At 40.7% G+C, this 14,579-nt stretch overlaps 2 protein-coding genes across 2 annotated transcripts in view; both read left to right on the top strand.

Moving 5' to 3' along the window:
* Nucleotides 1–391: 391 nt before the first annotated feature.
* On the top strand, nt 392–14,531 carry LOC131699486 (cationic amino acid transporter 2-like). The gene is made up of 13 exons (XM_058996403.1): nt 392–519; nt 3,840–3,952; nt 5,868–6,240; nt 6,557–6,712; nt 6,873–7,038; nt 7,434–7,570; nt 7,736–7,958; nt 8,354–8,490; nt 8,996–9,098; nt 9,350–9,489; nt 9,607–9,773; nt 10,093–10,201; nt 10,742–14,531. Exons 3-13 carry the CDS (start codon nt 5,871–5,873, stop codon nt 10,870–10,872), a joined length of 1,839 nt encoding a protein of 612 aa, XP_058852386.1. The 5' UTR covers nt 392–519; nt 3,840–3,952; nt 5,868–5,870; the 3' UTR covers nt 10,873–14,531.
* LOC117431432 (platelet-derived growth factor receptor-like protein) overlaps nt 14,253–14,579 on the top strand; it is a 4,177-nt gene continuing 3,850 nt past the window's right edge. Inside the window, exon 1 of the mRNA XM_034052319.3 lies at nt 14,253–14,391. Within this exon, the coding sequence (XP_033908210.3) occupies nt 14,334–14,391 (58 nt within the window). The 5' untranslated portion in view covers nt 14,253–14,333. The remainder of the gene's footprint in view (nt 14,392–14,579) is intronic.

The raw sequence follows: 14,579 nt of genomic DNA, 5'->3' as shown, positions 1-14,579 counted from the left end.
ATCAGTACTCTTTCTTTTTTCAACCCATTTTCAGATGTTCAAACAAGCAGTTCTGTCTTTTCTTTCCTTTTTTCTCAGAGCCCCCCTCTTTGCTGTGCTCCCTGCTACATTATTTCCCTTGCCCTTGCAGTGTAAATGGTCACATAACAATCCCACACACAGAAACCCATGCCCTAATTAAAGAGGACTGTGAAGGAAGGGGCACATGCCGTTCACATAAGCACTTTTTTAAATACCATACTTAAATATTTTTTCCCCTTACAATTAATTATATGAGACCTGTTTGAAATAATAAGCACATTCTGGTTTGATCTGGCTGCTGCTGTGAGAGCACTTGGATGCCAACCCCAGTGAGTGGGAAGGGATTGCAATTCAAGGGGCAGGGCTAACACATATTGTACTAAACGATCCACACAACTATAGAGTAAACAGAGCTTGAACTATTTACTGCACTGAATAGAATCCTGGACTCTGGATAAAGACATCTTAATTCCAAAATCTGCTGGCTTTCCTGTAAAGGTAAAATACATATATATATATATATATATATATATATATATATATATATATATATATATATATATATATATATAGATGTAAATATATTTCTGTTCGTTATCTAATGGAATTTGATTTAATATGTTGTATTTATTTTTGCTGTGAAATATTGTCATATTGTGTTGTTAAACTGTTATTTTTATCATAATTCAACCATAACCCGAGGATGCTGAATTGGTCACTTATGCCAGGTTTTTTTTTTTTATAACCAAAACAAAAAATATGTCATCTATATTTTTCATACATAAACTTTACTGGCTTTAATATTTGGCTGCAAATGTAGTACTTTGGGTGATGCAGCATTCTATGTGTACCAAATATGTGAGTTCCTGTGGTCTCGCAAAAATGTAGCTAGAGAGAATTTTCTATCAGAATTTCATTGTCAAAAATATAAAGTGTGAGGGTGGGAAGTCGACATTACAGAACCAGTAGGAAACAGGTGTGGGTAGGAGTCCTACAGCTTACATGATGGCTCATTTGAAGAGTCCTTTCTTGCGCTGGAGATTTTACCCACAATAGAAATCCTCACCCAATATTATTATTTTATTATTTATTTCTTAGCAGACACCCTTATCCAGGGCGACTTACAATTGTTACAAGATATCACATTATTTTTACATAGAATTACCCATTTATACAGTTGGGTTTTTACTGGAGCAATCTAGGTAAAGTACCTTGCTCAAGGGTACAGTAGCAGTGTCCCCGACCTGGGATTGAACCCACAACCCTCCAGTCAAGAGTTCAGAACCCTAACCACTACTCCACACTGCTGCTCCATATGTAATATGTAAGTCAACCTGTTACCGCGGTGCCAGTAATAGAAAAGAAGACACATTGTATAATAGGTATGTTTGGATCATTCTCTCCCTTATAAAAGTTTGCACTGTGTGTTTGCAAGTTTCCCCCATGCTTTCCCCATGGTTAGAGTATGGATTTACTAGAGTTTACCCTGGTTCGCTATGTTTATTAATATGCTTTAATGAAAAGATTTCACTGCGCCTTAAAAACAATGTCCAACAGGAAATACCTAACAGGTGCATCAGTCTCCATAAGTACACAGGTAGCATGCACCAGAACAGATCCGCACACCGGGGGAAAAAAGCATACCAACGCAGAATTCAATGAAAAACAACAAGCTGTATTTATTAATGACAGACTCGAACACAATGTGCATACTGTGCAAAAAGTGCAAAGTGCAGACGTTTCGGTCAAACATTGACCATCATCAGTGCTACCCATTAATATTCAATGATTACCTATTATTTTCAGTGTGTTTTATTATACTTTGCTATGCTTTTACTATGGGAAACTTTCGTAAAGGCTGCTTTGGAGGTTTGACAAAAAGGTCTATCCAATGTAACCTACAGATATAATCTTAAAATCAATTACAACTCATTTTTATCTTTGATCAAACCTATATATATATATATATATATATATATATATATATATATATATATATATATATATATGCAGTTGCACCAAAATGCTGTTAATTAAAAGTTGTTTTCATAATAAATATCAGCTTTCACAATGTACTACGGTCTGCATCCAATAAATCTAAGCTTGTGAAATTAATCACCTTGAAATGAATTTCAAAGCCAGGCCCTCCTTGTGAAAGCGGTGCAGCCGTGCCACGTAGGGCGCCACTACGGCGAGTTTGTTGAGGCCCCCAGTGAGAAAGATTAAAGTTTCAATGAAAATCCCTCTCTGGGCAGCCTGCTACCTCACAAAGAGCGAGTGTTTGCTGGTTTACTCAGCAGCAGCTAGAGCTAAAGCGACTTTATCACCACAATTTCATATGTGTGCTCTTGTTGTTAACCCATTGCGCAGTGAGTCCAGTGTAGTGCATTGAGATCTGTGCAGTGACTGTGCAGGGGATTGTCGATAGAGCCAGGTCAGGTTCCACAAGCACACATCCCTCCTGGGATGGTCTACAGACACCAGTACCAGGTGATCACACAGACTGCTGTAGCTGACTGGAAGGGAGAGGGGTAGACAGAAGGAAGTGGAGCTGCTTGATACTGTATGGTCCCAGAGACAGCAAGGTCTTGTTAAACACCAGATATTGTTGCTTGTCTGAGTTTGGATTCTGGTCTAAGCATGATAAGTCTAAAGATGAGGGAACATGAAGCCACTTTGTGGCTTGGAAATTGGTTTCAGTAGACTAGGTTTCAAGCATGGCACTCCAGGGGAGACTTGAGGTTTGACACAGCAAAGCTGCCTAAAAGTAGGTCTCCAGGTCTCCTGGAACCAGATTTTCAAGCCTTACTTGAAAGAGGGGCTTCATGTTCCCTCAGCTAAACGGTCCTTAGAAACCTCACAGGTCAGACCATGAAAAGCAGTCATTATCTCCAATAACACACTCTTCTGTAACTGCATGCAATGGCTAAACGGTCCTGAGGAACCTCACAGGTCAGACCATGGAGAGCTGTCGTTATCTCTAATAACACACTCTTCTGTAGCTGCACGCACTGGCCTTCACCTGCTGGATAACTGAACCTGACTTTTGACTCGATTGATAACCTGTCAAAGGATGATTATCTTATAGGAAGATATATTTCTTCCAGTTCCTAAGGGGTAAAAAGAAACAAAGCACCCCATATACTTGTACAGAAAAATACAAGGTTCAATCTCTTTTTTTTTGTATGATCACGTTACTGTAATGTGCGGTCAGGACACTAAAAACGTGCTACACAATAGCCAACTCCCCTATTATCAGTCAGCATAAACCCAGTGTGGAATGCTGATAACGCAGCAATCCAGGCACTACTGAAGCAGTATTATTATCCTTGACTCTGGGTTGAGCTTTTAAATGAGTTACACTTGGAGTCTTTTCCTGAGGTTTTTGTCTTTCGGTTGCATTTTGAAATGAGATGCTCACATGTACTAAGTGAATGTACATTTACTTCTGTGTTAATGGTTACAAAGCCACTACATCATTACAATTAAATGCAGAAACTGTTCTGGACCAGTGATCTCAAAGGGCAAGGTAGGAACACACTTTGGTTAATATACATGTTAAGTTAAGTGAGATTTTAGAGTTAAGTAGGACGTTTAATGTTTGTTCTAATGTAATTTAATTTGAAGTATCAATTTTATTTATTTATTTATTTATGTATTTATTTTATAAGAAAAGCCTATTCATGGCACAATATACTGTATTGCTCTGTAGTGGAAGAACAAACTAAAAGGCTGCTAAAGTGTGCAGAGCTCTTTTTTAGTAGCATGGACTTCCTAAATGTAACAGGTCCAATGAAAAAATGTGCTGTGCTTTTCAGAGATGTTAAAGTAAACAGAACAATGCCAGAGGAAGAGGAATACTGCAGGGAGAAGATCCAGAGGAACAGAGAGTATTAAGCCTAATCAGAGAAGCTAGGGTTTGGGAGAGCAGGTAAGTCGCACAGGATTTTCTTTTCATTCTAGCAGGACCCTATTTCAGCTAGCGGTAATCAGTGGTGGGGGTGGGGGTGTTAGAGCCAGTGTCATGCAGTAGAGTGGATTCACTAAACCCCTTTCACAGGCTGAATTGGAGTTGCTGGGAAGGCGATCAATGTGACAAGCACAGTAGTAATCCTATGGGGGTCCAGGTGCAATACCACACTGATCACAGCACTGAAGATTGTAGAGGTTTTTTTTGTGTGGACTTGGACTTGGACTTACGAGCCTAGAGATGCTGTAATGGTTGTAAAATTGGGAGTTCACAATTTACATTTTCATGAAAATGATTAGGTTAGGTTTTTATTGGCACAATGGTAATTGTTATTGCTGTACATGCAAAACTGTAAAGTACTGTATATTTTGACCTGTATGTTACACATATTTGCAACATCTAGTGAAGACAAACAGCATGGTTACCTACTTTCTTTCTAGTGAATGAGGGCTTTAAATGTTGAATTTACAGCATTGCCAGGGGATGGAAGTCACTGATATTATCTTGTTAAGAAGATAAGGAACTGTAGAACGATCCAAGAACCACGAAACACGTAATCACTGGACACAATCCCACCCTTTCGCTTCTTATCAGTTTGAACAATGTCCTTCCCATTACATTGTCATTGTAACATTGTAATGCACTTGACATTGAACTCTTAGCACCGTTATCAGCAACAAACTAAAATAAAAGAAGAAAGATACTAAGATATTACACAATGCGTGCCACCTTAATCAAAACACTTCATGTCAATAAATGGCAGAACCTGATATGATGATTTTGGTGATTTGCATGAAGAGTTGCCGACTGAACATAATGTATTAACCCTTTTGCGTGCATACAGGACTGTGTTTATTAATGGTTTGTTGAACAGAATTCTACAACGGAATGCTCCATTTACAGCAAGAAAAGTTCTTGTGCATTTGACTGATTACATGAAGCAACAAACACTGACAAGACTAATCTGGTGGAAGCTCCACAGTGCTGTAAAAAATATAACATTCAAAACTATTTCAACTTCTTAGCACACGGCAAGTCCAAAACAACATCTTTGCTGCTGTTGTTGTTTTTCTGAATGCTGTAAACAAGCACAGTCAAGATCTTAGGTGATCCTTATTGCACTGATGATGATGACAGATTGGTGTGCAACTGAGAGATGCTATTTTACATTGCAGGGTGTGTCCTGCCTATAAGCAGACTCCTTCCAGGATAGAACAGCAGCACAAACTGTTTTCGTGTTATCAAGGGCCATTTCATTATCTTAAAAAACCCCCAGATTATTCCATATATTGCACAATCTGTACTACGATAACAGAAAGTCACCAACGCCGACATATCTGAATGCAAATAAAGTTGTGAACTTTGCCGAGGAGTAATATAAAGAGATTTAAATGTAGTTCTTAGTCCTGCTGACTTCACTCTCCCGGGAGCAGCTCTGAGCAGGTTTACAGGACGGTTGTGGTGAGTAGACACACAGAGCGTGAAATGAGAGGGTGATCAGCATTAGCTAAATAGTTTCATCTCTGAAAACTATTGTGTTCATGGACGCAACCACAGCAAGGTTTAGTAAGGCTCGCAGGGCCATGGCGGCTGGCTGAGCTACTTATTTTTTTACATGGCCGATCATATCTTCAATTATTGAATAATGTTAGATTTTTTTGCATGTTTTATAAATTCTTTCAAGTTGACAAATGATTCTACAAAACGTGTACTAATGTCTACTGATTGACCTTTGAATTCTGATTGAGCGTTTTGAATTCATGGATTGTTTTCCGCTTTCATGACCTTGTTATTAATGAACTTTAATACCACTTTTTTTACAGCTGTGTTTCGATGGGTTTTGAAACTGAAGTCTAATGCTTTCTCTTCCCCCCAGACCATGAAGCCTTGCAAGAAGGTGCTGTCATTCGTGCACAGTCTCTCCCGCAGGAAGCCCCTGACTGCAGACGGAGAGACCAACCTCTGCCGCTGTCTGACCACCATTGACCTGGTGGCCCTGGGGGTGGGCAGCACACTGGGAGCCGGAGTCTACGTGCTGTCAGGAGAGGTGGCGAGGGCGACTGCAGGGCCCAGCATTATCATCTGCTTTCTGGTCGCAGCCATCGCCTCCATCTTCGCCGGGTTATGCTACGCAGAGTTTGGCTCCAGAGTACCCAAGACGGGGTCGGCTTATTTGTACAGCTATGTGACTGTTGGGGAATTGTGGGCATTCATCACAGGATGGAATTTAATACTTTCTTATGTCATAGGCAAGTATGAGCTTGGCGTTAGCTATTGGTACTTATCTGAACTTCAGTAACACAGTGCAATGTCAAATTTCACAGAGTAAGGCAGTATACATTCAACATCAGCAATACTGTACAAGAAGAGAACATGGAACAGTTGACATTCCAGCACACATGTTCTGGTTGTGTAGAATGTGACATGTAGCACCTTGCATGATTGATATGCTCAGGATCCAGTAGTAGAAGAAGTTAGGAGAGCCAATTAAACTGTAAGGATCCCTTCCAGAACACTACAGGGCTTAAACCCTACATTGTCTATGTTTTTGCCTTACCCTTCCAGGAACTTCAAGCGTTGCAAGAGCGTGGAGTGGCACTTTTGATGACCTGCTTGGCAATCAGATGGCTCGTTTTCTTGTCGAACACACTGGAATGGGGTTGCCAGGTTTGGCTCCCTATCCAGACTTCTTTGCCGCTGGTCTCATCATGCTGCTAGCAGGTCAGTGACTATTCAGATTTCAGGACACACGTGACTGAAGGTTATGAAAGGCAGACCTGGTTTTCAAGGAGGAACCCCCACTGCTAGGGATACATGTGAATGGAATGCTTGTGGTCTCCACTTCCCCCACTAAGAGGAAATGTCTTTTTTTCCCTCCAAGGTCTCCTTGCATTTGGAGTGAAGGAGTCGGCGATTGTGAACAAAGTCTTCACAGTGATCAACATCCTGGTCCTAGTGTTTGTTATTATCAGTGGGTTCATCAAAGGAGATCTCAAGAACTGGCAAATTGGTGAAGACAGCCTTCTGAACGCCACAATAGAGGCCAGGTATTTACGATTCCATTACTGTAACATACACACACAGCGTCCTTCCAAAGAAAACACAAGGGTTGCCTTATCCAGAAACCTTAGCCAGGTTCACCCATCTGGGCCCTCATTTTAATGAAATCATCCAATATGATGGTGTCATCTTGGTGCTCTTTAACCCAACCCTTGAACTGCATCAGTGGTACCTACCCATGTATTTTGGAGATAATGAACTGTGTCCACCATAATGTTATTCATATTAAAATCAACATATCAAAGCAGGAAAGATTCACTGTGCAACAATTCCAGAGATGTGCTGCCTCTGTCAATTGGAACACATGACTGTCTCTGTTAGCTAAAAGCAAGGGGGCTCTCGCCCTGTGAAAATCACTCTGTATTATCTGTGTGTGTTCCAGGAACCTGTCCTCCACTGTCAATGTCACCAGTGCGTTTGGTGTGGGAGGTTTTTTCCCATATGGTTTCGAAGGTACTCTGGCTGGAGCCGCTACCTGTTTCTACGCTTTTGTCGGGTTCGACTGCATTGCCACAACAGGTAACTGTATCTGTTAAATATTTGTGAACACTGCTGTAAATAAATTCTTCAGGAATATATTGGAATTTAAAAATAAAATCCCCTAAAAAAATGGCATTCAAGCCCCCTTCATGTGCCTACGTAATGCCTATGAATCCATTTCCTTCTTGCACGATCCTTCTTTAGGGGAAGAGGTGATTAACCCCCAGAAGTCCATCCCTATTGGGATTGTCGCCTCCCTGGTAATCTGCTTCCTGGCTTACTTTGGCGTCTCGGCCTCACTGACCCTCATGCAACCGTATTACCTGCTCAGCACGAACAGCCCGCTGCCTGTAGCCTTCGACTATATCGGATGGGGTCCGGCTAAGTATGTGGTGGCTGTGGGCTCTCTCTGTGCCCTGTCCACAAGGTGAGAGCTGCTGTTGCATGCTTCCAAGTTCACAGGAGGAATCTATCTAACATGTTCAGTTCTTCCATCAAAGGCATTCATTGCATTCCCTTTGGATCAGTATGAACCCTAGACTATGTGAAAATGAGGTCCTTTATTCAGTAATAGCTTCTAAACAGCGCGGATACCTGTCTAAATGAAATACTGATGGAGACTAGCTGCTGCATCCAGATATCATTTTCTTTTTACCCGCTGTTTATTTGGATTGCACCGGAGACTTGGTTGCCATTAAGTTTCAGAGATGTTAAATGCCCCTTCGCCTAATTTTCTTGATTTATTAATCAACAGAGTATTAAGGTACCTGAGTTCTCTTTTTGAACCCGAACCCTCTGCTCGTGTTTCTCTTTCTGCTGTAGCCTGCTGGGGTCCATGTTCCCGATGCCCAGGGTTCTCTTTGCCATGGCCAGGGATGGATTACTCTTCAAAGCCTTGGCTAGAGTCAGTTTACGCCAGAGTCCAGTTATAGCAACTCTCTCATCTGGAACAGTAGCTGGTAAATGGGATTTGAGCTATGGGGACTTTCCTTATGACATGTCTATAGATATAAATCTTGTATTTGCTGAGCCAGCACTTATTGTTGGTATAATTGGTTATCTGCTTCTGCTGACAAAATCTCTCCTTTATTAGGGTTTTTGTGGGCAGATGTTGCATAATTTAAGTTTTTAACATCTACTATATTATACCACTACTACTCTAATACTACTACTAGGGTTACCATATGACTCTGTGTACACTAGGACTGTTTGGGACAGCTTAGGCTTTTCAACTCACATTGCAATGCATTCTGGTATGTTTGACCTGTCTCAGGTACCTTTCACGGCAGGACTACACTTACCAGAATGCATTGGGGTGTGAGTTGAAAAGCCCTAACTACTACTACTACTACTACTACTACCACTACTACTACCACTACTACTACTACTACTAATAATAATAATAATAATAATAATAATAATAATAATAATAATAATAATAATACTTTTCAAATGATTCCCCAGCTATCATGGCTCTCCTGTTTGACCTAAAGGCCCTGGTCGATATCATGTCCATTGGAACTCTCTTTGCATATACATTGGTGGCCATTTGTGTCCTAATCCTCAGGTGGGTATCCTGGCGCCAGTGTCTTTCGCATGTAATCATCGAAGGGGGTGTCCCTTGTGTAGCCAACATTTGGTAGGGATATTGGTGTTTTATTAAACGTAACATTGGCCTATATTAAGCCTTAAAAAAATGTCATTGCACATTCACTTTTTTATTGTAATTTTAAAAATACTAGATTATATGTAGTATGTATTTATATCGATAGGTAGATAAATACGTAAATAGATTATTTACTTCTTTTCAATTTTTAGGTACCAGCCTGATTTCAGTAAAGATGATCCAGATGATCTGAAGAAAGAAGGGGGTGGGTCCAAACTTTGGTTCTTAAACCCCCCTCCATACCCAACTCATAAGACATCCACCCTGGTGTCTTACTTGACAGTACTGATAGGTAAGTGGGCTGCTACGTTCACATCAGATGGAGTTCATCACTTCCAGCTGTTAAATGATCATCTATTAGGCGGCAGCAGAACTGTTTTTGACAGAATCTGCTATTACTGCTTTGCAGCTGTCCTAATCACTGGCCTGAGCGTGGTGCTGACAAAGGCAATAAAGTCCCTACTGGATAAGGAAGTGTGGAGCATCATCTTTGTGACCGTTGTTCTTCTGCTACTCGTCCTCTGCGTCATAATCATCTGGAGACAGCCCCAGAGCCCGGTCAAAGCCTCCTTCATGGTAAGGATGCAGTCCAGAGCAGAGTCTATTGTAGACGCCACGAAAATAATGATGTCACTTCCTTTACAGACCCCTTGCCAAAGGGTGACAAATATTATCTTCACGGGCATCCTGTCTAGACGGGCCAAATATGGGTGCAACCACCAGGCTTGTGGGCAGAAACTTCACCCCCCACTGGGCTGTTTTGATATTTCTGATAATCTCCTCTAGAGCTCTGTTTTTCCAGCTGCCTGACATGCTGCTCTGAATACCACCCTGGAACGCTTCGGTTGTGTTTTGCACATCATACACTGTTATCTTCACTGTGTCGCCCTCCCAGGTCCCCTTCCTGCCGCTGCTTCCTGTTGTGAGCGTCTTTGTGAATGTGTATCTGATGGTGCAGCTCGGAGGTGACACGTGGATTCGATATGCTGTCTGGATGGCGATAGGTAAGGGCAATGAACTTTGACACCAAAATGTCAATGATTGGAAACTTTAAATGACATTCACTTGCTTCGTGTGCTTCATCTTGTTTGTCTTGATATTGTTTGTCTTAAACTTCGTATTAGTGAACAAATCCAATGTTCTGAACACTGGAATGTTTCCTGATTGCCAGGCTTTTCCACCTCATCCCATTAAAATTTCTAGATTTAAAAAAAAAAAAAAATGTTTTAAGGTAACATGAAGCAGGAATTGGTTTGTGGCTTATCTGTTCTTTCAATAAAATTGATGATATTGAAACTTAGTAGATCATTTACCTGTGAGTGAAACTGCAATCCTTATTCCCAGTCACTCATTTGTGGGTAACATGTAGACCCAAGAAAGAAAGTCTGGTGTTGGTGCAATCGTATTAGTTTAAGGGCCTAGTGTATAGGCTAGGCCTCTAGACCATAATATTGTTTAATTGAATGCAGCTGGTTCAGCACCACTAGCTGTGTCATTACTATTAATCACTGAAAGACACTTTCTCTTACCTTATATTCTTCCAGGATTCCTCATTTATTTCGGCTATGGGATTCGTCATAGTGAGTATAGAACAAAGCTTCCCCCAGTCCAGGACCGGGTCAAGATTGACACAATCGCATTGGACGGAGACGTAATCAAACAGCATCGCTTCTGAACATGAGAGATCTGAAGGAATTGAATCAGAGGAGTCGTAATCATACAGCATCGCTTCTGAACATGAGAGATCTGAAGGAATTGAATCAGAGGAGACGTTATGAAACAGCATCGCTTCTGAACATGAGAGATCCAGAGCGAATGGAATCAGAGACAAATTAGAGACTGTCCCTTTAAAAGAAATAATGGCATTCTGCAATTGCTAAGTGCCAAGTAAAAATCTTAGCACAGGTAGAGGTAAACTAAAAACACCTTAAAGGGGAAGCAGTTGTGAGCTCTCCACATTTGTAGGCCACAGTTTAGTCCAGTATCAAGCACCCCAGCAGGCTGCGAAGGACTTGTTCCTCCTTTCAGCTTGTCTGGCCTATGGTTGCAGTGTTATATAAAACACAGCATGTATTCATATCACAGGGAATGCACAGAGCTGAGTTCAGATCACACTGGTAAACAACAAGACCTCAGTGAAGAAAATCTTTGTACCAGGCCTTTAGTACCAAGGGATATTTATAAACCTATTAAGACACTAAAATGTTTTACTAGTTATGTGTATTATATTAATTCAGAATAATGTGGGGCATTCCTACAAAAACCAAACCAAACACTGTGGTCTCTTACTTTTAAAGGCAGTATTATAAAACCAAGCATTTGTTTTTGCACAGATGGTGAATGTGGTACATTTAGAGCAGAGATGTTTTACAGCTTGTGTTAAACAACCTAGAGGGTTAGTTAACAGGACGGTGAAAATGAATGGAGGCAGAAAGACAGATTTCAATGGAATACTTGACAATCCTCAGTGTGGGACCACAGCCCATACAAACCCATGATATTCTCTTTTAAAAGACTGATACAATTAAGCATGGTACCGTTTTCAAGTATCTCAGCTAGAGCCTGGGGAGAGGTGACCCAATCTTGAACACATAATATCAGGCCGGTAGGGTACTAGCCTCTACAGAATAACACAGGAGAATCAGGTGAACTATTTGTGGATAGTTACAGTGAAAGAATAATAAACCACTTACCTGGAGAACAGAAGTGCTGCTCATACCAGCATTGCATATGCCTGTATAGCTTTTACATACTGCATTAAGTGATCTGGGTTCCATTGCAACATACTGTACTGCATTCTTCTTAATCCAGGGCATTCTAGCAGGGATTCTAAAGGCATATTTATCATTGAGATGTGATACTGTAGGTATTCTGTTGTCCTTTATGATTAATAGTGCTGCAATCAGAGGCATGCAGTGAGGCATCATGAGGTCCCAAAGACCCCACATTAAAATTGTGAACCCCATTATTAGTGCAGTTTATAACAAGCGATCTAATGCCTTAATAATAAATAATATATTAGCATATGAGATGTGTGACAGAGTGGATACAGGTGCAGGAGTGATGCAGTGCATGAATGAAGCAGACAGAGAATTGTAATCCGGTTTGGAAAAGGTTTTATTTATAATTTCCAGGTCTGGCGACCAAACAGTAATCCCCTGGCAGTACACAACAATGTGTACCGCACGTGGTATATAACAAGGGGATTGCAGTCCCAAATAATAAACAATAATATCCGCCCGCAATAATCCAGACACGGTCACCAGTCCTGGGTGCGTGCAGTAGTGCTCGTGGTGGGTCATACAAGTTTATTGTCGTGACAATGGTGAAGTGATGTTCCGGTTTAGTGCTGGAACCTTGGGGACAGCTCCGGAACTGTGTTAGCTGTCTAGTAACGTACAAGACAAGACAATTACAAACAAACAAAACACAACACTCACCATACACCTTTTGCAATACAGGTCTCTCACAGTCCTTCTCGGTTCTAGCAATTCAAACCAAATGCGAAGGAACAGATTACAGTTCTCCGTCCCCTTTTATGCTGGCACACATGACCCCTTGGTAAACGAGTGCACGGGCGGCGACCACACATTCCAAACATCCATGCAACACTATTGGTTGGAACTGTTAAATGTAAAACATGTAAAATGTAGTATATACTTAATGTAACTAATGTAATCTAACTAAATTCAAATGAAAAGTGCTCACAGTATTTGTATTCCAATCATGTAAAATTAATAATGTATCTGTGTAACTCAATATATGAATTTCGTTTTGGATGTCCTTGCTTACAGGGCATTCAATATCTGTTTCTTCTTTTGTTTAATACACTGTGTGTATTCTGGCACTGCTGCATGTGTTGCATTGTACATTACAGGGCATTACATTGAAAGCATCAACGTTCGTGCAGTTAACACATTTGACCTGAGGTGGCACTGTGTGCTATGTAAAACCGAAAACCATTAAAGTGTAAAAGAGGAATACTATCAATCACAATATTCCGTTTTTATTGACTGCCCCTAGAAACATTAGTAGCATCAGGGTTAAAAATGACAAATCCAATAATTATCTAAAGTCGTGTTTTATATGCAGAGTTAGAAAAATATACCAGCAGACTGCATACTGTTTAGATGTGAATAGCACACTTCTCTTTCAGAAATGAAAAGGTTATATTTTTATAACACTGTTAAAAGGACACAAATTCTTTAGCCAAGGAAAGCACCGGTACAGGCAAACACAAGCTCAGATTGAAATTACTTCCATGCTGAGGTTCAGGGGTGCAGACAATGTGCTCATTCACAGGTCCTTACCTCAGTCTTCTTAATCACAGCTCAGCCCAGTTAATCCAAAGGAATTCAGTGCAAAGCACAAACAGAACTGACTCAAGCAGCAGCACAGTCAAACCCTTATGCTATGGAACATATAGGGTAACGGCAACACGTTTCCAGTCACTGATTATCCATGTTACATAATGATCACAGTCACATTTTACTGTGACAGATAATGCATTGAGTCTCTATATAGAAATGCAAAACTGGTTTACTCCTACATTTTTTTTTTGTTCCTGAACAATGTGTAGTAAATAGTTTTGCGAAATGAATCTTTTTAATGACACTGACACTGTACTGTGCTGTATATCTATTGCAGCGCTGATGTGCAAAAGACTCATAGATTGCATGTGCTGTTCCGATGCACTCGACCTTGATTCTTATCTAAAGTCCTGCAATCTTAATTCACAAGCAGTGAATCACACCTACTTCATACTAGTAGACAGTGCAAACCTAGATACTATAGGTAATGTGATGCCATCGCTCAGCTGACTGAAGCAACCTCCTCTCTCTCCTCCCAGCTCGTTTCCTCTGCAATTCACAGGCTTGAATGGTCTCATTGACTGGAGCCAGAGGAATGTGGTGTTTGTGGCACGCTGCTGTGAAAATGAATTTGGTTTAAACTGGAACACAGCAAAGTGTTTGGGTTTTTCCTCTCTACCCTGTCTCCTAAAGATCTGTGGGCTGCTGTGTAGTTGTGTCATCTTTCACAGCAGTTCTAAGTTAACTTTTGAACGCAGTGATCCTCTTGAGGAGGCAAACAGTGGCAGTGAGTGAAACTAGTGTGCAGTAAACCGCTCACTCAGCCATGAGGGTCAGGCTGCTTTTCATCCTGGTGGTTGCTACAGTTTTCCTGCTGGACTTTGGTGAGTTCTGCTTGTTAACCATGCACACATATGTATGCAATGCAATTGTATTATATTGTTTTGCTTTTTGGAAGAGCAACATGCTTTGCTGCATTTAATGTTTGCTTGCTGCATAGATTTAAATAAACTTTTCAAGTTGTTTTTTCTTCAATAATTTAGGACTTTGATGTATTTGGTGCATATTGTTT

This window comes from Acipenser ruthenus, chromosome 22 (genome assembly GCF_902713425.1).
Source record: "Acipenser ruthenus chromosome 22, fAciRut3.2 maternal haplotype, whole genome shotgun sequence".
Lineage (NCBI taxonomy): Eukaryota > Metazoa > Chordata > Actinopteri > Acipenseriformes > Acipenseridae > Acipenser > Acipenser ruthenus.
This window is presented reverse-complemented; position numbering and strand designations above follow the sequence as displayed.

Bases quoted from the DNA above. Each gene is read 5' to 3' on its own strand.
- LOC131699486 (XM_058996403.1), top strand. From the start codon at position 5,871: ATGAAGCCTTGCAAGAAGGTGCTGTCATTCGTGCACAGTCTCTCCCGC. The intron at 6,713-6,872 runs GTCAGTGACTAT...TTTCCCTCCAAG, and splicing joins TCTCATCATGCTGCTAGCAG to GTCTCCTTGCATTTGGAGTG. The intron at 7,959-8,353 runs GTGAGAGCTGCT...TTTCTGCTGTAG, and splicing joins CTCTGTGCCCTGTCCACAAG to CCTGCTGGGGTCCATGTTCC.